The 25,969-nt window shown below is 38.9% G+C and overlaps 1 protein-coding gene across 2 annotated transcripts in view; it reads left to right on the top strand.

Moving 5' to 3' along the window:
• The window catches only part of LOC140237526 (DC-STAMP domain-containing protein 2-like), a 116,663-nt gene that overhangs the window by 19,044 nt on the left and 71,650 nt on the right, over positions 1 to 25,969 (top strand). The window contains exons 14-15 of one of the 2 annotated variants that reach the window (XR_011901849.1): positions 82 to 181; positions 1,082 to 1,417. Coding sequence is in view for 1 of the 2 variants with exons in the window: in XM_072317461.1 (XP_072173562.1) it covers positions 82 to 181; positions 1,082 to 1,337 (356 nt within the window). In the remaining variant the exon portion in view is untranslated. Of the gene's footprint in view, positions 1 to 81; positions 182 to 1,081; positions 1,485 to 25,969 lie in introns of those variants that run through there. The other variant, XM_072317461.1, reaches the window with a different exon arrangement.

The following is a 25,969-nucleotide window of genomic DNA, read 5'->3' as shown; positions in this document are numbered from 1 at the left end:
ATCGCGTTTGAAGTTTAGGACTCATGTAGATTAACAGTGATTTTGTATCAGATTAGATCTTCTCTGTATTCCGTTTTGCAGCCGTATACTGTTTGGAGTGCATTGACGAGATCAATAACATGTGCTCTCTGTGCATGGGCCAGGTGGAATACAAGGAGTGTTCAGATTTGAGTGAAGAAAAGTAAGCCAACTCTCTCATGATTTCAAAGTGTAGCAATACAGCTCTCTCTCTCTCTCTCTCTCTCCCACACACACACACACACCGAATTGAGCGCCAATACACGACAAACTATACCAACGTCAGCTGTGTTCGTTCATAGTGTCTTAGGAATTCAAAATAGACTTGGATCATAATCTACCAGAATTAGGGCCTACATACATACTGTGTTATTGTGTTCATGGTATAACGCTCAAAAGAAAGAAAAGCAGTGTTTCTACAAAAATAAAGTGAAGATGCTTGTGGGATATTCCAGAAACTTTAATGATAATCTTTAGCCTAAGTTGATATGATCTTAACAACGAGAAAGTTTGGATTCTTGCGGATGGGTTGATTAAAGAAAGTCCGTAGGTCAAATGTTTGTAATCAAACAATGCGATGTGGATTCCAGAACGCAACGTTATTCTTTCTAAGTCTAACACCACATGCGCGTTTTATTGATGTCCATGTGAAAGTGATAAAATTATATCAACATACTATCGATATAGATAAACATAACGTAATGCTTACTGAGAGATATTGTTATATAGGACCCTGGATGTAAATCCCCGCAAATGGCAGCAACATCCAAATTTTATCCATACTCTGTTGATGACTTACAGGCTTTCCGGTTTTTACTTTGATGGGATACAAACTGATTGTAGTTTCAAAGTTTTCATAATCTTATTTAGTAACGTTCACGTTATGAAATATATCATTTGTGGTCACCAAGTTTTTACCTTTTTTTTTTTTTTTAGTCTGTGTAAAAAAGTAAAAGGATAGATAAAACGCAGGTGGGCGTTTTAATAGAAAGTGAGGTGCAACATGACGCCAAGGGAAGAAAAAAGAAAAAAAATTGATGAGTCATTTCCTCTCTCCAAACAGGGACTCCAGCGATGAAGACTATCAATACAATGAAAGTTATGTCGTTGATGATGGCTTCCATGATTACGACGAGGACGTCGCCATGCTACAGCAAGATTATGAATACGAAGACGTAGGGTACGAAGACATCGGGTACGAAGGCTTAGAGTACGTCGACGAGAGTACTTGGTGGCAATTTGAGGATGGTGCTGGCATCGAAGGCGAATTCGAACCTGTGGATTACGAGTATGATCACTTCGCACCATATGAGTACTAAACGCCAACATCGCCACTGATTCGCTACGCCACCGAGATGGGGTAGCACTTTAACGTATGTTGGAAATGAAAACAGCTGAGGTACGTCAATCAATTGCTTCCAGTAAATGGACGCCTTGGAAACATTTTTCCATGAAGATGCATCATCTTACAGGGTAGTGCGACGTATATATGAAAGTCCAGGGAAGGAAATACCCTAATCCTTCCCACATTCATGTTTATAGTTTCTTTTGCTGTTTTTTTTATTTTTTTATTTTTTGCAGAAATGCTTTACCAAACATATCCGAGTATTGTTTAATATGAATGAATACAGTAAATTATGTTATTTTGTTCCGTCTATAATAGAAAAGGAAACACCCACAAATGAACCAACAGATGTAATTACTGCCCTGTCAACTGACAGTGACCGATACGCGCGAAGTCGTATCACTGTTTTATATAGAGGTGTCAAATATTTCTCGTTGAGAAATTGCTCCGAAGCTACCGCCAATTATTTCCTGGTCTTGCTTTCTACTAATGTGGTGCAACTAAGTAAAGTTTGCTGAATTCAATGGAAGTCGGACAGTGCCTTCTGTCCAAGATTCAAATTGTTCAAATGATCATATGTAACAGGGGAGATATGTGGAATACTAGTACGAGAAATGACACCAGACTTGTAAGTTGTAAACAGAAGGTCCTGGTTTCGAATGGTTACCTGGGAATGGGAATGCTGGGTAAATGACAGGGCCCTCCGGAGGAGCAGTGCTAATACTGCAGAGGTTATACCCTAGCCCTAGATACATAAGAGTTTATAATAATTATCATGGCGACCGGTCATCGTGCATTGAGAATCACCACGAGGTAGGCATTAGCCAGATGATAAGAGATAGATTTTTTGAAAAACCTTTCCCAGTTCCGGCATTTCTAAGCAGCGACAAATTTCGAAGTGTTTCGACACTGTATGTCGTGTATTGTCACTATTTGTTCGTCCAACCATCGGCGGAAGGCCACTGAGATATATGGACGCGTTCACCAACAACCCTGAACAACCACCCTGGAAACCACCTGTGTCCTTTCGTCCTAGAGCGTTTCAATTCTCCTGCAAAGTCTTGTTCCCGTAATTTTGTCCTCTTTATCTGATTACAGATACAAATGCTTCAGTCACGTAGCTGAGGGCATGTCACGTAAATTCTGTATGATTGTAAAAGCCTGATCTAGAAAATGAATTTTCTGCATGCCCGAAGAATTCATGACCCTTTAATTTTCATTTTAGGTGTGGGTACATATCACTTAGATTTATATGATTCTAAAGGCCTACTGTAGAAAATGCATTTTCTTGATGCCTGAAAGACTTTGTATGCCACTATAAACCTTCCATCTTCTGTCTCTCTCTCTCTTTTTTTTTTTTTTTTTTTATAGTACGCATTATGAAAGAATCTGATAAAACTGTTTGAAAGGGTGTCTCCTGCTTCATATAGCAGACTAGCAATTCGACCTCGGCCATGATTTCGACAGCCAATCGTATTTGCATGCTACTGACGGAATTGACCGTTATAGTAGCTGCCCCATGAAAGTTGTATACCAGTCACATGGTAGATTGCCAAGGCCTACAAAGAAAAAGGTTAGCAACCTTATAAAAATGTAAGACATTCTTTATGTATTCATTACAAGTAGGAAATCTTGGCACCCAACATGCCAATATTCTGCAGTGTTAGACATTCAGTGAGGCCAAGATCCTCTCACATGCTTCGAATATTCACGAGAGGATTGGCAAATTTTTCTTCGGTTACAGATTCGAAAGAGGCACAAGACCTCTCTTTCGTGATGCAACCGCGAAGACGTTCACTCTTTTCGTCATCAGATTAGTAGCTCAATTCCATGTTGTAAAGGTTAGTCTTCTTAACTTTCACAAGCTGGATCTTCAATGACCAATAAATCTGATTCCTCATAACATCTTTCCGTGAAAAATTTCCTTCAACTAGATTTGTTTAACGACTTAGAAAGCACATAAAAGATATACACTTTATATCACGAACCTAACAATTTGAGACATCAAAACTTGGCAACATTTCCTCACTTTTAAATAGCGTTAACATCTACCTTAGATAAGCCTTATTGAACATGGGAAAGAGGTCTATAAAGGTATGTAATTCGAGTCAAATATTAAGTTTTCGGAACAAAATTGTTATCCCAAAAAGAGAGAAATTAGTTGCATCTTTGTAAATAAATCTGTAACCCAGTCACAAATTTCCAAAATTATTTATTATTATAAAAGATTCCAAAATCCTGTCTTCGATACCAGTCACTCACCGGTCTACAGTAAATTTCCAAACCTGTAAGCAACTTGTAAACTTCTGAAATCTGTAAATCCAACTATCATTTTTAGCTTGAAATCCAAATCAATCGTGTATGACTTAAATTTTTGAACGGTGATCTCTTAAAGCCAATATGTTACAATACTCCCAAATCATGGGAAAGGGAGCAAAAATTACACGACATCTCAAATTCGCATGAAAATATTTCCTTAATTAGGGCGACGTCTACTGTCATTATGAGGTAAAGTTATCTAACTTCACTTTAGAGACTTCCTTTTCGGGTATCATTAATTTCGTCTTTAGTTAAGACCCTCATTCTTAAACCCTTACAATGAACAGAACAATAAACAACTCCGAATTGAAGTTATTAATCAGATACATGTCCCACACAATCTATCTTTCTATGAATATCATATCATTAACCTCTAATCTCGTTTCATATCAATAACACCTAATCATTCATTCACTTCCTTGTCTCACCTAAAACGATGCGTGGCCGAGTAAAACATTGATCGCATGACCCTGGGGATAATAAGCTGTAACACCTTTTAAATACCTATTCATTTGATAGTACATAAAGATTTTATCACTTAAAAAATAGCGTCCGTCATTACAACTGAGTGCACAGTCGTCTGCTTCCCTAAACAACAACAGTCAGTGATTATGATGAAACGTTCTCACATTTACGTGTGGACAGATCTAGATTACACTTAATATGAGTTCCTATACCTATGGGGTACTTTTAAACATGTTGAGAATTCACGTATTGGCTCCACGAAGAAATGAAGAAATAAACTGGTAATGCATTGTTGGCCAATAAAGAAGAATGAGATTATTCGACTGAAATTTTCAGCGGCCTCCGCCTTCTTCAGGTGTCTTGACAATGATGTTATCAAAACAAAGCAAAACAAAAATTGGACACGTAGAGCGCGCACTTACACACAGACTAGGTTGCTATGAAACACGGCTGAGGGACTTTTTTCTTTATGGGGGACTTTTGATAGAGTTATACGAAAAATACGAGGGACTATAAAATCAAGGCGTCGAGCATTTAACAATGTGACAGAAAAACAAGCACCCAGTCAAATGAGCTTTCTAATCAGTAATTATTGTGCATTGAAATTTTATTTACCAAACAAACATCATCACCATAGTCAGAAGAGTCGATAGTTAAAGTACAGTTTTGGCAAAAAAAGAACCGGTAATATCGTGCAGGCTAGTCGAGGCCAGTCCTTTCAATAGTATAGATTATATAACATATTTGCAATATTCAGAGAAATAATGCTATATGTACACAGGTTTTCATAGGGGATCATTCATACATTATTTGACGAGAGATACTTTCGCAATAATTTCCGAAAAGCGTTACAGATGTTCATTTCTTTTTTTTTATATCCTGTGGAAATCCTCTCCAAATTATACTGCCCGCATATGACATGGAGTGTTAACCAGTTTTAGATCTGGTTTTCGTTGGTTAATAATTAATGTTTTTTTTTTTTTTTTTTTTTTGTAAACCTTGAATCATAGTTATGCTCAGTTTTAAGGCAATAAGCGGAGACATCGTGCGGTATCAACATCACAATTACCATGTTCAGCAATAGCTACAGCAGCTATATATGCTCTGTGTGTGTTACGGCTATACGCCGACTGCTGTATAAGAGCCTGCATGTACACATTCTGCATGGTAAGAAGATATGCAGTAGATTTCCCATCCTTATAAAAGTCTTGGCTTTGAAAGAAAAAAAAAAACAAAAAACGGGCGTGTTCGTCACATTGCCACCTTCTTTCTAGTCGCTGTCCCAGCGACGAGTAAGTGCTAAATATTCACCATCATTTCTCTTCTCTCTCTTCCACCCTTAGTTTTACTTCCTCTTCTCTTTTTCGGCTAATTTGACTGTTTCTCGTTCATTTCCACATGCACTTGAATCGTCCTCAACATTGCAAAAATAATTGATACTAGTAGTATGAAGAGCAACCTAGCTTCTTTCATTAGAGTTAGGTCAACGGTGTCGTTGCCATATCGCTTCTGTGTTCGTCGGTCTCTTGTAGCTCCGCGTCGGCCGTCATCTGTGCATCGTTATGAAAGTCAATTTGACAATGCGATAAATACACTTTTAAAGCTAAACCATATCTTTATTATCTGCATTAAGATTATCACATTCGGCATTCTTTGTACTTGAAGACAAATACAGTGAGTTCAGTGATAGGGTGCTCCCAATTCATAAATATGTCGTCTATGTATCGAATGTACAGTGTCGGTTTGTGAGGATGGTTTGGGAGAAATTTTCTCCCCCATGACAGCCGTGTAAATGCTGGCGTATGCCAGATCCATCTTTGTGCCCATGGCAGTTCCCTGTTCCTGCAGGTAATATTTGTAGTCAAACTGAAAAACAAAAATGTGTGTTTAAAAATGAATTCTATCATTATTGCTACTTCATCTATGTTTATAGTATCGCCCTTAGCAGCATTGTCACTGAAGAAACGGCGTATCGTTTGTGCACCTTCCGCGTGAGGGATAATAGTGTAGAGACTCTGGACGTCTATGGTGACGAGTGTCGAATCACGGTCGAGTTAAACAGATTCTTTCTTCTTTTTTCTAAAAGAAATCTGTAGTGTCGTAATTTAATAAAGCTCTTGATCTTAGGCAAGTGTGATTGAAGTTTCTCATCAACAAGTATAGATTAATCAATTAAGACACACAGTCGGCCTGCCTGGTAGAATTATAGCATGTTCTTTTGGCCGTAAAAATGATTGTGTCAGAGTTCACTTCTTGCTTGGTTATACATTCGTCACCACTTTGGGTAGTTTTTGTACTGTAGGAATAGGTAGAATTGATTGACTCTAGCTTTCTCAGGCAAAGATTTATGTCGATACTTGTCATATCATCTACACATTTCAGCCAGTTCACGAAATGCTTATGCAGGGTCTTCAGATAGATGTACATAGAAATTATTATCTGACCTTTCTCATATTGCTTCTGAATGGTATTTTTTAAAGTCCTGAACAACTAGTGCACCACCCTTATCGACGGGTTTGACGATAATTTTACAGTTCTTTGAGTGATTTCATTATTGACTTGCGTCCTATCTTTTCTGCTGCACTGAGTTCCGGTTGGCGGGCGTCGCGAAAAAAGCTGTCCAGATAACGTTCGACTTTTGCCGTGAAAGAGTCGATGTAGGCGTTCCTTCCTAGCGGTGAAGTCCACTCGGACATGGCTATGAATGGTTGGCGTCGCGTGACGGACGGCTCGCCGGTAGCGTTGTGCTTGCCAGGAAGTGCTCTCGACGTTTGATTCTGCGGTTTAAATCGGCGGTGTCTTGACTTAAGTGGATATCATCCAGTCAGATCTTCATAGCAACTTAAGAAGTGGAGGTTTAGGGCATTGGAATTTTTTGAGAATTTCTTGCTCAATAAGGCCGACAAAAAGGCAAGCGTACGAAAGACCTGTCTTCTTTCCAATAGCAAAAGGATATGAATGAATGAACGAATGAATGAATGAATGAATGTAGTTACTATCAAATTTATGTATCATTTAAATTGAGTAATTAATTAATTAGTTAATATGAATGAATGAATGAATTGATTATTACCGAATTTTAATGATACAAAAGAAAAAGATAAATTGTGATACATATTATACGCATCTTGGTAAAGGGTGCTAACAAGTAGCATCTATATGCTAATTGAGGTTAGCCCCATAAGGTTGATTTGTCTTGCCCGTTCTGAGTTGTGTTCGGTAGAAACGTGGCCTCAGTGTGGCAAGACGGCGTCTTCGTCGTCTCTGCTGTCTGATCTTTTGTCGTCTCAGTTGCTTCTTCTCTTCTTTCTTCTCCTCTTCCTGTTGTGCGAGTTCCTTTCTCTTCTCGCTTCCGATTTTCGTGAAGATGTCGGAGTACCACTCGCGTACTCGGACTCTCTGTTCTTGCGTTGGCAAGATGACACAGAGGCAGTCCACCATCTTCTTCCACAGGCGGTAGTATGCGTTGTACAACGCCTTTGCTCGCCAGACTTCGATACATGTACATTACGGTTCCGCACTGCCATTTGAATTGTTGCATGTACTGTTGTCCGCCTTCCCAGATGTCGTAGTAGTAGACCATGACCCCGTTTACAGTGCGGGGCCGGGCTCGGCCGCGGCCGAGTCCGGCCTCAATTGCGCGGCCGAGCCTCGCAATTTTGTCCGTTTACACTGCTGGGCTCGGCCGCGCTTTTGATTCAAACCTTTCAATATTTTGTCGTAGTGGCGCTCTGCTTGTAAACAAACGCAATTTGGTATTGTCTGGTTTTCAGACCCTTTGCCAAATGAATTCCGTGGCGACGAAGTCGCCGTTCGGGCAAAGGCCTTTGCCGAAGGAAAAAAATCCTTTGCAGGACAAAACCACCTTAAACTATACTAGTTTTCAACGTTGAGGGGGTTAATATCCTGAATAGCGAAAGATACAGGCAGAGGGTTTGGAAGCCAGACTAAAATTGGCCGCGCAATTGGCCGCGCATTTGGCCCGGTTTGCGTTTACACCAAGATGAGGCAGGGCTCGGCCGCGGCTCGGCCGCGGCCGAGACCACCTCCAGAGCGAGGCCAAATGCGAGGCCAATTTTGGCCTCGCATATTGCCTTTTGCGCGTTTACACTGAAGCGGGGCTGGGCTCGGCCGCGGCCCAGCCGCGGCCGAGCCTCGCACTGTAAACGGGGTCCAAGACCCCGTTTACAGTGCGGGGCCGGGGCAGGGCTCGGCCGCGGCTCGGCCGCGGCCGAGACCACCTCCAGAGCGAGGCCAAATGCGAGGCCAATTTTGGCCTCGCATTTGGCCTTTTGCGCGTTTACACTGAAGCGGGGCTGGGCTCGGCCGCGGCTCGGCCGCGGCCGAGCCTCGCACTGTAAACGGGGTCTAGGTCACTCCACCACTCGATGAGTAGTCTGTTCATCCAGTCTTCGACGTTTGCGGATAGGTCGAATGGTGCGCTTCGTTGAATTGTTTCGACGATTTGGTATGGCAAGTTGATTGCAAACTTCCAGAACAGGGTTAGGTCAGATAATCCGTTGTTTGCCCAGTTCTCCATTTGCGCGTTGTTGCACACTGTGCTGTGGCAGATAGGTTGAGAGTCGGCCATTGCGTTGTTTGCTTGTTGAGAGAGTAGAACGGAATGATCTAGAATGTAGTGGTACCTTCTTTTATACTGTTAGTTTGTCACGTGACCTTGTTAGATTTTAAGGAGGAGGACCAATCAGCGGCGCTCATCGTGTTCCCGCCTGTTTACGGCCCGCGTATACAAAGCAACTATAACAAAGTAATAAGAGTGATATAAAATTAAAACAAAAAAATGTAAAGAAATATACAATATATACACCAAATATGGTGAACAACAAAAAGAAAAAAAAAAAAAACAAAGGGAAGGGAAATATGACGAGAGATGAGATGGAGAGGAAAAGAAATGGAGATGAGGAGAAAAGAGTGAGCTGGACACAAAACCGATGAAAAACTTAAGCAAATCAATAAAAGAAATACGAGTGGCATATAGTATAAAAAAAAAAAAACATTAAAAACTAGACGGAAATATAATCATTCATACGATAAGTGAACAAAGAATGATGGAAATAGGGAGACAAGAGCGAGAAGAGGAGAAATGGAGGAGAGAGTGAGAAGACGAATAATTACAAATTAATTGTAAAGAAGGCACAGCCTGTAAAAAGGCTTATGTAGTAGCTAAGAAAAGGACGCAATACATCTTAGGGGGTGTTGCAAGAAAGTCGAGTTGCGATTAATTGCAAATATCTATTGCAACTTTGCAATAGATAGATCTATTGCAACTTGCAATCAATCGCAAGTTGCTGTTGCAAGAAAGGAGCTTGCAATTAATTGCAAGATGCAATTAATTGCAAGCTCCCTTGCTGTATTTTGTATTTATAAAAGCGACTGGCAAGACAAGCCTAGCCAATTTGTCCATTTTTCAATGCATTTTGCATGCATGAGATACTCCATATAGCTCAATGTGTTGTGTCTCTCCTGTGGTGGAGGTTTGCTGTGCGATCGTTGGGGATTCGAAACAGAGTAAGTTACAAAAATTGTCGATTTTAATCCCATTATTTACTCATTGTGTTTTGTATTTAAAAGAGCTAGTTCCTTAGACTTACTTCTTATAAGAATTTTCTTGAAAAATGGGAAAATGTGTTTCCTATAACGGACAGAGTTGTGGCCGTCGCGACCACTCATTGGGCACACATTACATCAATCATAGTCCCACACATAGCTTTTTGTGTTAACATTTTTTCTTGCATTGGCAAGCTCCTTTTCTTTTCTTTTTTTCTGCTGCCAGAGGCAGGGCTCTTAATATGTCTATAGGCTAGCTTAAAAAAAAAAGTCAATGTCAACTAGACTTTCTGAAAGTACTCTAGACGCTATTCATTATCGATTCATTATCCAAATCCGCTACTTTCAAGCAGGATAAGAGGCTATCGGTAGAGACCTAGAGTGCTGGTGAGTGCTATGGCGATGAATAGGTGCTAGGCTTACGCTACGCCTTACACAATGTAGGCACCCTACGTAGCCTACAGTCTATACTCTAGTCTAGAACCATCTAGATTTTACATAGCCCTAGGCCTACCCCCTTGGTCTCATTCCCCTCCTGTACATGTGGGCTAGTTATTTTGCAGTGATACTGTTCATGTGACGCGAAAGCTTGCTGAATTTTTTAATTGATGTGTAAATTTATTTTTGATAGGCCTAATCACTCGATTAGACTGTGGTCTAGGCCTGTGTTAGGCCTATATTAGTATATAAAATAGTCTATAGGCCCTAGGCCTATTTGTAATTTGGGCTAGTTTCTAGACCTAGCTAGGGGTTTACATCTAGGTAGGGCCTAGAGGTTCTAGGCCTAGTAGAAGTTCTACTTTTGCAGGTCTTAAAAGAAAGTTAAGAGTTGGCCCAAGGGTACGTGCTCCACGATTTCACTATTTTAGTCCAACGGTTAGAACTAATCAACCGTATCAACTGTATCAGTGACCCCTACACAGACGTGTCGTTATTGATATTGGTGTGAGCCTGCAGCGCCCCGGGGTTAGTCTAAAACCTTCTTTGAGCAGGGAGGTGGAATCAAAGAGGTTGGAGAACCTCTTTGGGTGGAATAGACCTTGCTTTTTTAGGTTGTTCTGTTCTGGAATTTGGACGGATCAATTGAAATCTTGCAATTTAGTGTTGACTAGCTGGATCAATAAAAAGCTACAAGGGCCAAGTGCATCCCAGGGTCCCAGTCGCTGTACTTCGCACCGCATCTGGTTGGGCTACTGTTTGGGGGGAGGGGGGGGGGGGAGAAATTGAACCATTTCTATAGCAAGTACCTACAAGTAATCAGAGTTGCAATGATAGTACTGTAGTGTAGATCTAGTGTATCAAACAGTGCCAGTAAAACTTTAAGTTTTGTAATACAGTGTGTAAATATAGGTCTATAGTCACCAAGGCTGACATTTCAGACAAGAAGCGTACGGATAAGATGAGCAAACTGACTGTAGGATATCCAAGCAGAAATATTTACATGTGTCAGTGCTTTTGTTGAAAACAAGTGCCAGTGGTTGAAGGGGTACACTTATGAAAGCTACCCAGGCCTGGAATTCAAGTGATTTACTTGATGGAGTCATAACTATGAGTACAACAATTCCTTATGCTCTTTTTGTTTGTGGAAAGAACAAATAGGCCTTGTTAGAATGCATTTAAACAAATGGTATTTATGGACACTTACCAACTAGATACCAGAATTTGCATAGTACCATACTCTAATACAAGGTGTGTGCCACCCTATAGTGTAGTTGTATGTAACCCCATAGGCCTACCCAAGCACCACGTCACAGTGACCTCCGGATTTGGGAGATGAGGAAACATAGTTGAGAGTGCTTGCAATAGGCAGGACACATGAGAGCCTAATGGATGTGTGATTTGCAATGTACATTGTATAATATATACGGTACAGCACTAAAAATATTGTACATGTCTGCATATGAATATGAGTGGGGGTGATGGATTGATGGGCAGTCAACAGTCAACCGTGCCTAAGTCGATTTGATTTGGACTAAAGAAATAGATTCTGCTTCAAGAAATTTTGGCTTATGAAGATTAAAATTAATAGAATATAAAGAGAAGAGGATGTGAAAAGACTGCAGACGTTGGTGATTATTTGACTTTAATATGCAAGGTGAATGACTGTATAGAGGGTTAATTTGTTACAGAGGGGAGGATATGAAAGCAGTTCAAAGAGTGTTCCAACATTATTGTAATATCAAGAAAAAAGTGCCTGCTTCTAAACATCAATGTCCATTTTGTTCCTACACTGTTTGGTTGTAATTTTGCAAATTCTCATTGCTCTTTTGTACTTCTGCACAATGAGACAATTTTATCTGTTCTATCAGCAGGGAAAGGAAGAAAAAGAGGAGAAAAACCATGTTTCTTCAAGACCGAGACTCACACCAGCATGAGAATTCCAGCCAGTGCACACAGACAGTAAGTGAACATTGTACATTGTACGGTAATTTCCAGTTAAGAGAGAGAATGAAATGTGTAGAACCTCTCAGCTTGAAATGTGAATATATTGATTTGTTGGAATCTGTCATTATTGTTTTAGGATAAATTCTGATGTGATGTCTCATTTGAGGATACTTGTACAATGACTTCATCCTACTGAACAAGAAAATGTACAGCATGGCATAGTAATGAGTAAAGAAGACTTCGCAGCAGTTCATACAAAATTATAAGCAAAAATGATGCATTGAAATTTACATAACACAAAGTTACCCATAATGAAAGGAATTTTTTGTACAGCAATGGCTTATATTATGTTTAATAAAGAGTTTAAAAGACATTCAAATCTCTTTATCAAGCCCCCTGAAAACTGAAAATGCTCTACATATCCTGACAGTAGTATTCAGGCCTTCATGATTCAGGTACATTGTATTATTTTGGCGCATGAAGTTGCATGTAATACGAATTCTTCAGTATATTACTGATTGTTTGAAATTTCCCTCATTTTCAAATTAAAATGTTGGTACCATCATACCTTTACACAAAACGCCTTTTGGATGTCCACAAATTGACTTTGTGAGTGCAATGTTTCCATTTTTATTTCCCATTTCTTATGTCTTCAATATTTCTTGTATCATGTATAGGTATAACTTCTGTGAATCAAGGGGAATGGCAGCTGAGGGCAGACAGGCCAAACTTGATGTCAAGAGACGGTATACACTGCAAAGGATGAGCAGCTCACTGTCAACAATGAGGAAATGTGTGAACAAAACAAGGCAGTGATTTTTTAAACACATTTCATCAGGCTGAGGTCATCACTCTTAGAAAACAAGGGACACACGAAGCAAGCAGTGTTTCAGAGCTGCAACAAGTGCATGGGTAGTAATAATCTCGGCTGCATCACATGCATCCAAGTGTGCTAGCTACAATAATAGCACGTTGTGCTTTTCAAAGATATTGAAGAGTCCTTTGGATATTTTGCCCCTGTCACTTATTCTGTGTGAGTCATTTATTCTGCAGTATTAGCACTGATAATGGGATAATCAACCTTTTACTGAACCAGTGTTCAAGAAGTTACGTGTAACATCCAAAACCCTCCACGTAGAGATTGGCAGAAAACATATTGCAGAGCCCTGTTTTGTTCTTTTTCATGGGAAGAAATGTTCAGTCCATGATGTGAGTATGTATATAATGCAGGGAGGTGACTCACCTCCCTGGTATATGTATGTACACTGTAAAGCACCACAGTTTGAGTTTCTAGAGAGCGGTAGGACAATTATAACTTAAACAAGAGTAATCTGGCCATGAACATCATGTCTATGGACATGTTTTATTATATTTTTTTTCCTTACCCGGGTCCATTATACACCGTAAATACAGCTTCTACTGTATTCATAATCTCCAAGGTAACAGTTCACTGGTCCTTGTTTTGTTATTCATACCACAAAATATGGTTTGTTACTCTGAAGGCTTGTAAGTCTCAGCCATATTCCATTTCAGGCTATCAAACCTTTAGAATAAGGAACATTCAAAATAACAAACAGTTGTATTAAAGGACATCATCGAACTCAAAACTGCCAAGGTATATTGTCAGACATTTCATGTTTCTTGGTGGTAAAAAAAAAAAGTTCTTTAATAAGTACTGGTTGAAATTATGATGATCTTGATCTTGTTTACAGTTGTGTAGCACCACCTGGGGGCAGATGAACCTGTGCTGTGGCAAGATGGCACTGAATTTGATTTCTCAGCAATTGAACCACTTATTTGTATTGCATTCATGGGTCCTGGGATAGTTCCCACTAGAAGGCTAGAAGGTAGTTACGAGATATGTAGTAAACCATATTTTCCAACAAGCTGTATCTGTTTCACACTAGCACAAAAGATCAGTAGATACTGCTATGGGCCAATTTGCAGATTACAGTACTAATCAGTTGTACAAAGTTACATGTACAGTATACAGTGAACACAATGGTGGATCTTTTTTGGTTAATATGTCGTTTCCCAGTTGACATCGTGATATTGTAGCATAATTGAACACATTTCTAGGGCATTTGCATACATTTTTGGGCAAAAAATTAACAGTTCTGCATGTCAGAAGTATTTTTCGCTTTAACATTTGGTTACCTTAAACTTAATAAAGACATGTTTGTATGAGTAGATCACAGCACAAGTATACAATTTTTTTTTTTAAGTTTCCTATACTATGTATAAAATGTTGTATTTTGTAATTGTATGATTTTTAACTTCACGGACTCACAGAAGAACAGCCATTGGCTGAAGTGAGTGACCCGTGGTGAAATAAAATAAACTCAAACTCAAACTCAAACTCAAACTCAACAAATGCAGATAAGTTACATGTAGATAAGCTAACTTTATGCATGGTTGTCTTGATATTCAGTACTGTATTAGTACCTCTATGACCATGCATGCTTAAAAGATATGCATGAGTGCGTGACAGTGGGGAACACACACATGAGTATTCAGCCATAGATGTGGGTTAATTTTTAGCTCAGTTGATGGTATGATCTGGGATAGATATGGTTTATGCAATGGGAAGAGAAACTTGGTGTAATTCAGATGTGAGTGCATGATGTTATCATGAAGATGTTCATGTCATACACTACATATGTATGTGTTCAGTCGTGCTGAACTGCAGAGAAGACATAAGGTATAGAATACAGATTTCAATGTGGAGGCTTTGACACATTTAGCGATAGGCCTACATGTCCTTGGAAGAGAGCATGTGAAGTAATCCTACTTATGAGGATAGCTACAGGTAGTTGACTGAAGGGTTTCCAGCAGACTGTCAACCAGTTTGCAATTAAGCATGTTACAGAGAATGTTCATTCAATTTATCAGTTTTAAGTATAAATGAATCTGATTATTGATTTAAAAAACATAAAAACAAATAGAAAAATCACAAGCAAGGGATTATTGAAAACATTACTCTTTGTTCACTGTTTTAATGGAGTCAATCACACAGTGAATAGGGAGCTATGTATGGAGCAACATACAAGAAACAAACAATCAGCAGTAATGAATTATTGAACCTAGTAATTATTCCAGTAGTTTAATGTTACATATATCATAATAATATGTAACACTTTGATTTACTCAACCCTTCTCATTTTGTAGGTGTAACTAGTGTTTCATAATGAGGAGTGTATACTAAGTACACGTGTAATTGGCTCTTCTGTACTCAGCAATGTGTGCATTCTCATTAACTGCCTTTTCATACTTGTAGTATGCTTTTCTTTTGCACATTTCTTTGTACTATCAGCAGTGGCGTATCTAGGGAAAACGGCGCCCGGGGCAAGCACGAAAATTGCGCCCCTAATTTCTGAAAAAGTGTTCAATCCCACCACCATCCCGGTATAGGGACTTAAACAAAGTCCACATGATGCTTTTTCAAGCACTTAAAAGGGATCTTTTGAGGGTGATTTAAATGAAATGAATTTTGATAGATTTTGGCGAGCGAGCGCAGCGAGCGAGCCGAAATTTTTTGTATTTCAGCTTACAAAACATGGAATTCTTGTCATTTTTTGCTTACCAAATCTTACAATTCTAATCAACATAGTGACGGCCTTATAGATAACGATTTATACCAAAAAAATGAGGACTTTAAAAGATACTCTAAATTAGTGCGCGCGAGTGAGCTGAAATTTGTATATGTCCTCGTCATCATCACGTATTGTTCTTATCTTTTTTTATATCAATTCTGGCGAGCGAGCGCAGCGAGCGAGCCGAAAATTTTTGTATTTCAGCTTACAAAACATGGAATTCTTGTCATTTTTTTGCTTATCAAATCTCACTATTATAGTGACGACCTTATAGATAACGATTTATACCAACATACTGAGGACTTGAAAAAATACTCTAAATTAGTACGAGAGAGTGAGCCGATATTTGTATATTTCCGCGCCATCATTACGTTTTTTTCTTATCTTTTTTGATTTTTTTTTTGCGCCCCCCTCCCCCGTATGTTCGAAACCGTTGGTGTCTTCTTTTGATCCAATTGGCGATCGCTTCAGAACGAATGAATTGCAGTCGCTGCTCCGTGTAACATTTTTCCTGCTAAATATAAAATGACATGAGTGAACACAATAGACATTATCATTTTGTCCGCGTCATCGTCACGTTTTGTTCTTATCTTCTTCTCTTTTTTTTATACAAATTTTGGCGAGCGAGCGCAGCGAGCGAGCCGAAAATTATTGTATTTCAGCTTACAAATCATGAAACTCTTGTCATTTTTTGCTTATTAAATCTTACAATTCTGATCAAGATATAGTGACGGCCTTTGTTGTCATCTTGTTTGATTCGGGGTTTTTTTGCGCCCCCCCCCCCTGTATGTTCGAAACCGTTGGCGCCTTCTTTTGATCCAATTGGCGATCGCTTCAGAACGAAAATGCAGCCGCTGCTCCGTGAAACATTTTGCCTGCTAAATATAAAATGACATGTGTGAACACAATAGACACTGTCATTTTGTCATCATCACGTTTTGTTCTTACCTTCCTTTTTATATAAATTTTGGCGAGCGAGCGCAGCGAGCGAGCCGAAAATTTTTGTATTTCAGCTCACAGAACATGGAATTTTTGTGTGAACACAATAAACATTGTCATTTTGTCCGCGTCATCATCACGTTTTTTTTTTTATCTTGTTTGATTTGGTTTTCTGCCCCCCCCCCCACCATTCTCCCTCCCACCTTCCAGGAGAGTTTTTTTTTTTCTTCTTCTTCTCCTTTTCTTTCTTTCTTTTTTTTTCTTCGTCTTCGTCTTCGTTTTTTTTTTCCCTTTTTTTTTCTTCTTCGTTTTTTTTTTTTCGTTTTTTTGCGCCCCCAACGAGTGGCGCCCGGGGCACGTGCCCCCCTTGCCCCCCCTAGATACGCCACTGACTATCAGTCATTATATGAACATTTCTTTCAATATGAGAGCAACAAGAAAAGAGGTACAATGTAGGGGTCCTACATATCTGTGAAAGTGCATGCTGTCTTGTTCAGAGAGACAGTGTGTCTTTTGTCTCCATCATGTCTTGTCATCAATTGCCCAGCATCATCTGATATGGGGCAAATGGGGGGGGGGGGGGTGGATGAGGAGCAAGCTTAATTTGCGATACTGTACGCGCCATATATTTAACAAGTATTTATCAAGACTGAGACAAATTGTGCAAGTAGTTCAATTCATGATTGTGGGGTACAAAGCACTGAATGTAGAAATATATGTTTGCAGATGGACCCTAATGTCAGTGTCAGAGTTGATATTTTTGTGTGTCTTCAAATTCATGGATACAGTACATGTAGCAGCTGTCTTGGGAAATTCATGAAGATATATACCTTGCAGAATATTGAGCATATACAGTAGGTTAATTTTAGTGTGGTATGGTGTATATCATGTAATGCATCATATTCATACTTTACGTCATTAAAAAAAATGTCATTCTAGTGCTTACAGCTGCTTTAATAAATACTTGAAATGCACCTTTAAAGTACCATCCTGACATGCGCCAAAATTTCTTCTGAATTTCCTGAAAACTGCAGGTGAATTTAAATCTGCATTTTTAAACTTGTGTTTAGGGTCAAAATGCACTGTTTCCATGACAACAGAATTTCAACTATACTCTTGTTAAATGTGTCCATCACAAATTTGCACTGACCTTGCTATGTGTGTTTGTGTGTGTGTCTGTCTGTGTGTGTGTGTATACATATGTGTAGTACCTCGTGAGTACCTGGTGAATTTGACTACAGGTACTTCACAATTGTGGAAGTAGTTCACTGAAAAAGATTTGAAGAAAATATGCAGTAACCATGGCAACACGTCACATACAAACACAAAGAGTGTCTTGCATATTACTACACCTTTGGATCATTTCACGCCCTACATACTGAATTTGAAATAAATAAACTAATAGTTCGTTCAGCAATGTTTTTGGTAGTTACCATGGCAACGCCTTCCCCGACAGACACACAAAAACATGTGTTGCATATCTACACCTCAATGTCATTATGTACACCAAATTTGAGTTCAGTTGCTTCAAAATAGTGAAAGAAGTTCAAATCTTAAGATTTTCAAGAAAATATGCCGTTACCATGGCAACGCCTAGTCGGGTACAAACACAATTAAGTGTGTCTTGCATAATTGCACCTATAGATCATTATACATACCAAATTTGAAACGAATTGCTTAAATACTATGAAAGTAGTTCACAAGGTTTTTGGAAAATTGCGGTTACCATGGCAACGCTTTCTCTGACAAACACAAGACATGTCTTACACGTCTACACCTCAATGACATCATGTACACCAAATTTGAGTTCCATTGCCTTAAAACTCGAAATAGTTTCACCCCACATGATTTTCAAAGAAAAAATTGCCGTTACCATGGCAACGCCCAGTCAGGACAAACACAAAGTGTGTCCTGCATAACTACACTTATAGATCATTATACATACCAAATTTGAAACAAATTGCTTAAATACTGTGAAAGTAGTTCACTCCACAACGTTTTGGGAAATTTGTGGTTACCATGGCAACGCTTTCTCAACGCAACGCCCAGTCAGGTACAAACACAAAGTGTGTCCTGCATAACTACACTTATAGATCATTATACATACCAAATTTGAAACAAATTGCTTAAATACTGTGAAAGTAGTTCACTCCACAACGTTTTGGGAAATTTGTGGTTACCATGGCAACGCTTTCTCAACGCAACGCCCAGTCAGGTACAAACACAAAGTGTGTCCTGCATAACTACACTTATAGATCATTATACATACCAAATTTGAAACAAATTGCTTAAATACTGTGAAAGTAGTTCACTCCACAACGTTTTGGGAAATTTGTGGTTACCATGGCAACGCTTTCTCAATGCCACGCCCAGTCAGGTACAAACACAAAGTGTGTCCTGCATAACTACACTTATAGATCATTATACATACCAAATTTGAAACGAATTGCTTAAATACTATGAAAGTAGTTCACAAGGTTTTTGGAAAATTGTGGTTACCATGGCAACGCTTTCTCTGACAAACAGAAAAGACATGTCTTACACGTCCACACCTCAATGTCATCATGTACACCAAATTTGAGTTCCATTGCCTTAAAACTCGAAATAGTTTCACCCCACATAATTTTCAAAGAAAAAATTGCCGTTACCATGGCAACGCCCTGTCAGGTACAAACACAACGTGTGTCCTACATAACTACACTTATAGATCATTATACATACCAAATTTGAAACAAATTGCTTAAATACTGTGAAAGTAGTTCACTCCACAACGTTTTGGGAAATTTGTGGTTACCATGGCAACGCTTTCTCCGACAAACACAAAAAACGTGTCTTGCACATCTACACCTTAATGTCATTATGTACACCAAATTTGAGTTCAAGTGCCTCAAATTTGTGGAAGGAGTTCACTCCACAAGATTTTCAAGAAAATATGCCGTTACCATGGCAACGCCTTGTCGGGTACAAACACAGAGTGTTTCTTACATAACTACACCTAAAGATCATTATACACATAAAATTTGAAATGAATTACTCAAATACTGTGGCAGTACTTTACTCCACAAGGTTTTTGGGAAATTGTGGTTACCATGGCAACGCTTTCTCCGATAAAGACAAAAAAACTTCTTGCACATCTTCAAAATTGCTTCAAAACTGTAGATGGAGTTCGCGACGCAAGATTTGCAACGGACTGCCCGACCGACCACATGCTGATTCATAAACTAGTATACTGAGTAACCCCGTATACACTTTGTGTATGCAGGGCTGCCAACTCTCACTCATTGAGAGTGAGACTCACTCATTTTGGTCCTTTCTCACTCTAAAACTTTATTTCATTTGCATGCATTTCTATTGATCTCACTCATTTTGACTCCTAAATTATAGCATTGGCCTATGGGAATCTCACTCTCAACTGGTTTCAAATGTTGGCAGCCCTGGTGTATGTTAAAAAAAAAGTATCTTATACAATCATACATTACATAAAAATGTCATTTATACGGAATATTTTCTTCTTTTTTCTTACATGAAATGATCAAATTTGGAGATTTGTCCCCCAGCATCTATATAAAGCAGCCGCAATTATGACATTTGTAATCTATTGCAAATCGATTGCAAAATTTGCAACTACCCCTGAATCTATTGCAAAGTTGCAATTGATTAGCAATTGATTGCAGAGATGCAATCGATTTGCAATCAATTGCATCTTTCTTGCAACAGGATTGATTGCAACTTGCAATTGATTGCAAATTTGCAATGGATTTCAGGATTTGCAATAGATTTTGGGGAGTTGCAATCAATTGCAACTTTCTTGCAACACCCCCTTAGTAGGAAAGCCTAAACATGTGTCATTATATAACTACAAAACTTCGTTAAATTGGAAATGACTGTCCTCTTGTGACAAATAACTGCTCCATTTTCATAGTATTTGGTAATTTCCAGTAATATATTTTAAAGTATTTCCTTCGCTGTTCATTAAACAGGCTGTGCTGAAAAAGGTAGTGAAATTCGTCACCAATTCTATCTTCATTGCAATGAGTACAAAATATTTCAAGGTATTTGATTATATCGTCCAAACAAAATTGGAAATTTGTGATTAGCACAACGAAATTTGCATAAAATTCTTGCCTGCGAATCATTTAAGTGTCGGAAATACTTCTCAAAAAGAGGCTCCTGCTTGAAAATTCGATAGTTCAAACACTGGGAATTTTCGTCTACATCACTACGCCACTCTTGTTTATAAATGTCATTTAATCTCGTGCTAACTAAACTTTTGAAACCAGCTAGAGTGAGATCTGATGCTTGATTGTTCCAAATTTCCGTGAGACCTAGGTTGTCAAATAACTTTTTTATCCTGATGACCCAAGACATCGAATTCTCTTGCCTCGCAGATAAAACATATTGAAAATTGTACAAAACATGTGCTATCTTTGACATATTACTGTGAACAAGCCTAAACCAAAACATTAACATCCGAAGAGTAACGGTTTTTTGGAATCTATCTCTACCTATTTCACCATAAACCATGCAATTTGGAGTTCGTTTATGCAATCTAAGTAGTTCCTTACAATCTACAAAAGAAAGTTTCAAGTGCGTCTGTTGTGATTACGCTAGAAGAATGCACATACACCTGTAGTTATGGCGCTCCAAATGAAGTGCACGCAAGGCATAATTTATGAATAGTCATTAGTATACAATGCAGAGTTACTAAAACTCACAGCGGAGGAAGTATGCATATCATATCACAGACACACACACACACACACACACACTTATGGGTTTTATGCATATATACAATATGTACATCTACATTCTCAGATTCAAACGGACAGCTTCTTCTGGTTAAGACTGCCTCTTCGATAAGCTGAAGATTCTTACAGACTGTGTCATTTACATTTTTATACAGTTTATTTACAAATATTTACACAGCACATAACAAATATGAAGAACAAAGAATAGCCACCTTGATCAACTGTTAGTCGGTTACGGAATGCTCCCACAGGTGGCGCTGCAACAATTTCCGAGGACGGGGAATTCCATCTCCTTACTGTTCTTCGAAAGAACGAATTGCGATGCGACTCAGTTCCAGATTATGGTATCTGATAGGAATGTGGTTGGGTAGATCTCGTCAACTGAGTAACTCTCGTCAACTGAGTAACCTGCTTGATATCATAGTCCTGAGCCGAAAGATAGACCAAGGAGGTTTTATACATGGAGTTCCAACTGGCTGTAATTATTCAAACAGTTGTCAGATTTCTATTGATGTACAGAAGAATTCCACAGGTGCACTTGTGTCTTTGATGATCGATGTTCCAAGCCGCCGTCTTGCTGAGCAATCTGAAGATTCATTTTGAACGTTATCATAATGTTGGCCATATTTTGCTTATTCAATCATTAAATGAAATGAAATTTCACTTAATAATAAAGCATGTAAAACAAAAGTCAATTCCGTTCAGAAATTCGCACAAAAGTGTAAATCAGAGCTGTATTATGTGAAAAATGTTTAAAACTGTACCATCCTTGAAAGCTGGTTTTATCACTTTTCGGCTTAATTTCCCCAATTAAAGGTATGGAATAATCTGCAAGTATAATTCTTTATTGATAGATATATCAGATTAGTGCCCACATATGCCCAGTCGAGTAATTTTCATCTTCATTTCAGCATTTTCTCCTCAATTTCTGTTCGCGCATCCTCGTGTTTGTACCACCTACCTTTTAGAAGAAGGGATAGCGAAAAGTAATTACCATCACAAAGACATATCTTCCTTTGAAAGTGGCTGGTGATTATGCAATGAGACACGAGTCAATTGTCTTCGTATCGGCGCGGCAGATCCTGTGTGGCACATGCTTCAAATATTTTTGAGCGGCGGCTTCGAACATAGATCAAAGGGAATAACTCTGTCTTTACTCCATCTCTTGAACCTCCTTGGATAAACAAGATTATTGTGTATTTCATATATCATGGATAGCCTGTCATTTTCTCTGCGCTGTTGCAGAGTGGTCCTATCAAGTTGATGCAGCATTTTAGAGATACTTGAGGTATTATGGTATCAGCTATTCAGAGGGAATCTCGCAATTCTTCTGTGGACCATTTCCACTTTGTGGATGAGGTTCTTGGAAGATGGGTGCCAAATTGAGGAAGCATACGCTACATTATTTTGGTCGAACCAGCGTTTTGTATGTTGTACCTTTGACATCAGAGCATTTAATTCGAAGATTTCATCTTAGAAATGCATGATGTTATTGGCTTCATTGACACTGTTATTGACGTGTTGGGTTCACTACAAATCAGAAGTGATGTTTACACCCATGCACTTCATGGATTCAATAGATTCAAGAGGGCCGTTGTTAAGATGAGACACGTGTTGCACCTTCTTTTCCTGGAAATTGTCAAAACCTTGCATTTATCTGTGTTCAAAGCCATCATCATTTTTTTTCGCCCTGTCACCAATTTTGTTTAGGTCCTCTTGAAGATTTTGTGTATAATGTTGATTGTCAATGGTCATGTAGGAAATTGCATCATCGGCAAAAAGGCGACCCTTGGACGCTAGACCGTTAGGCAAGTCATTAATGCAAAGCAGAAAGATGCAAGTCCCATCAAGAACCGACCCTTGAGGCACTACAGATTCTATTGCTATTGGAGAAGATTTGATACTACCCACCCAAAACGACCCTCTGACTTCTTCCATGGAGAAAACTTTTAATCCATTTAATATTTTCTCCCTGATACCATAGAAATCGGAAGCTGCTCTCGTCCAACCTTGTCAAAAGCTTCTGAGAAGTCCATAATTATAACATCAGTTTGACACATTTTGATCAATATTCCTGTGTAGATCGCTTGCGTTAAACCTAATATTTGTTGTTCACATGACATGTTCTTACAGAAGCCATATTGCCGGGCAAAGATAATGTTATTTTCTGCCCAGTGCTTCATAATTTTGCCAGCTAAGACGTGTTCCATTATAGTTTGCAGCAAATACATGTCAGCGAAATGGGACGGTAAATTATAGGAATGGATCAATTACCTTACTTGTAGACTGGTACAACATTTGTTTATTCGTTTGGATAATAGAACCACATGCGTTTGGATAATAGAACCACATGCATTCGGAAAACACAGACTTCAGGGCCGGTATTCCATAAACGCATTTAAGCAAGAAATTTAAGCATATTTGCTTATATTCAAGCAAACTTGCTTAAATAGTATGAAATTTGGCTTAAATGGTAAGCAAAATCTCCCGATAAGCATTTCTGCTAAGAAATTTTGCTTATTGTGAGCAATTTTTCTAAGCCTTTACTTACAATGAGCAAATTTGCTTAAGCTGCGTATAAGCAAATTTGCTTAAACACGCTTTGGTATTCCATAAACATCTCAAGGTAAGTATTTTTGCTTAAATATAAGCCACCTTTTTACTTTGCTTATCTTTCTTCTAGCAGTGAGACTTATAAAAAGAGTGTTCATTCTCACGTTAGGCCCCACATGCAGTTCACGATCGATGCGTTGAATAAGGCATAATTGAGAGTCTGTCATGGCGACTTTTCTCCGCATTCACAATCAGGTGAGGGATCGTAGACGAATCGTCGCAAACGCCCGCGTTCACCCGCTTCAGATTTATAACGACGTAGAACTGATACAGAGATACCGTTTTTCGAGAAACGGTATTCAAAGGATTGAGAATCTAATTCACAACGACATTGTTGCGAAGGCAAATCTGATCAATTGTCCTGTGGACAGCCGGATTTCAGCATTTGTTTTTGCCGTTATACCGGCTCACACTGCATGCTTGTCCGCTGCCGTTACTGACGATCCTAGTCTGGGTTTTAGGATACATTCGTTTTTCTCATATTCGTCCACTATCATTACCCTTTCTCTGTCTGAGAAATTGCAGCTTTTTTTTTTCTTGCCCTCCATGGCCATAATGTGCGGTGGATGGATCAAGGGTCACTCAGTGATGATTCTATATTTTCGTGTCTTAAAAAGAAATATTGTCCTTTTAACACGTAAATCTCCATAGACACTTCCTCGCGCAAAAGAGAAATACTTGGCTGCGTCGGGAGCTGTGCAATATGTCGTGACGTCACAGAAAGTAAGCACTATTACTTATCTGTACCTTTCGTAAGCCAATCAAAAATCGGGTTTTGAATACGGCTAAGATTTTTTTTTTCTTAGCGTAAGTAAAGCGCCAAGATAATCTGCTTAATGTAAGCAAAAGTGCTAAGATAATTTGGGTTGTATTTTTAAGGTAAATGATGTTCGTATTCCCATCCAGCCTATATAACGGCATAAAGCTCCTAAATCTCGGATGATATAAGGTGAACCCAGAGACACTGTCCCCACCAAAACTAAAGCAGTCCTGAGCTCCGCCAAGTTTCATTTATATATCAGCTCCCCAGTCACCTCGCCGGGATTTTCACGGCACCTAACCCCTCCGATTACAACACTGGCTCACTCTGTCGGCTCAGTGTGCATCGCCAATAAATCAATACCAATTAACAACGCAGTCTCGAACTACTGAAAGCTCGTGAACGTTGCCCAAATGCCTACCAAAATATAATCCTTGAAATCAGACGGTCACGAATTCCAAACAACATTTGCTACCTTTATTGGTGATAAACAGTTAAAGGCATTAGGCTACTAGACTGTTTAGCTATCAAATGTATGACCCATATACCTCGTCGGTCATCTATCAAAATTTAATACTACAGACCATATCCAACAACTCATTGGATAACTCACTTCTATCGTGTATAAAAAGATTTTAAGTAACAGAAGTAAGAACTCGTGTCATAAATATGACATAAACATTATGATTATTGTCATAGGTTGAAGTCATAGAAAATGGAATACTAATGATTGGATTACTCCCTTATATACAGGTGCATACACTAGTGATTGGAATTATGTATCTACATAATACAAGTGCTCGCCCCCACATTACTATGTACAATTGATATGCGAGCTTATTATAAACTACCGGTACTGTACTGAGGTACTGCACAGAGTAACCCTACGTTATTATGCTTCTCGCAAGGTAATCATTGTGCACTTGGAGTCGGTAACTGGACGCCAAAGATGAAGGATTACTGTATAGTAAACGGCTAATGGTCAGGAGCACAGATCAGCAAGACAATTGAATTATTATTTAATTTCTTCTCAATTTATAACCTAATTTGCGTCTGTTTTGATTACGCTAGGATGCACATAGATACGGCGCCCTGAATGCAGACTAAGAGCGAGGCTTGTTCATGAATATTCATTAGCATAGAGTAACTGCCGAAGGTGCGTCTGTTGTAATGACAGTAATGGCACTGATTTATTCTCATGTCTGTATAGGTATTG

Source organism: Diadema setosum, chromosome 14, assembly GCF_964275005.1.
Source record: "Diadema setosum chromosome 14, eeDiaSeto1, whole genome shotgun sequence".
Classification (NCBI taxonomy): domain Eukaryota; kingdom Metazoa; phylum Echinodermata; class Echinoidea; order Diadematoida; family Diadematidae; genus Diadema; species Diadema setosum.
The sequence above is the reverse complement of the archived record's forward strand: the minus strand, read 5'-3'. Positions and strand labels throughout refer to the sequence as shown.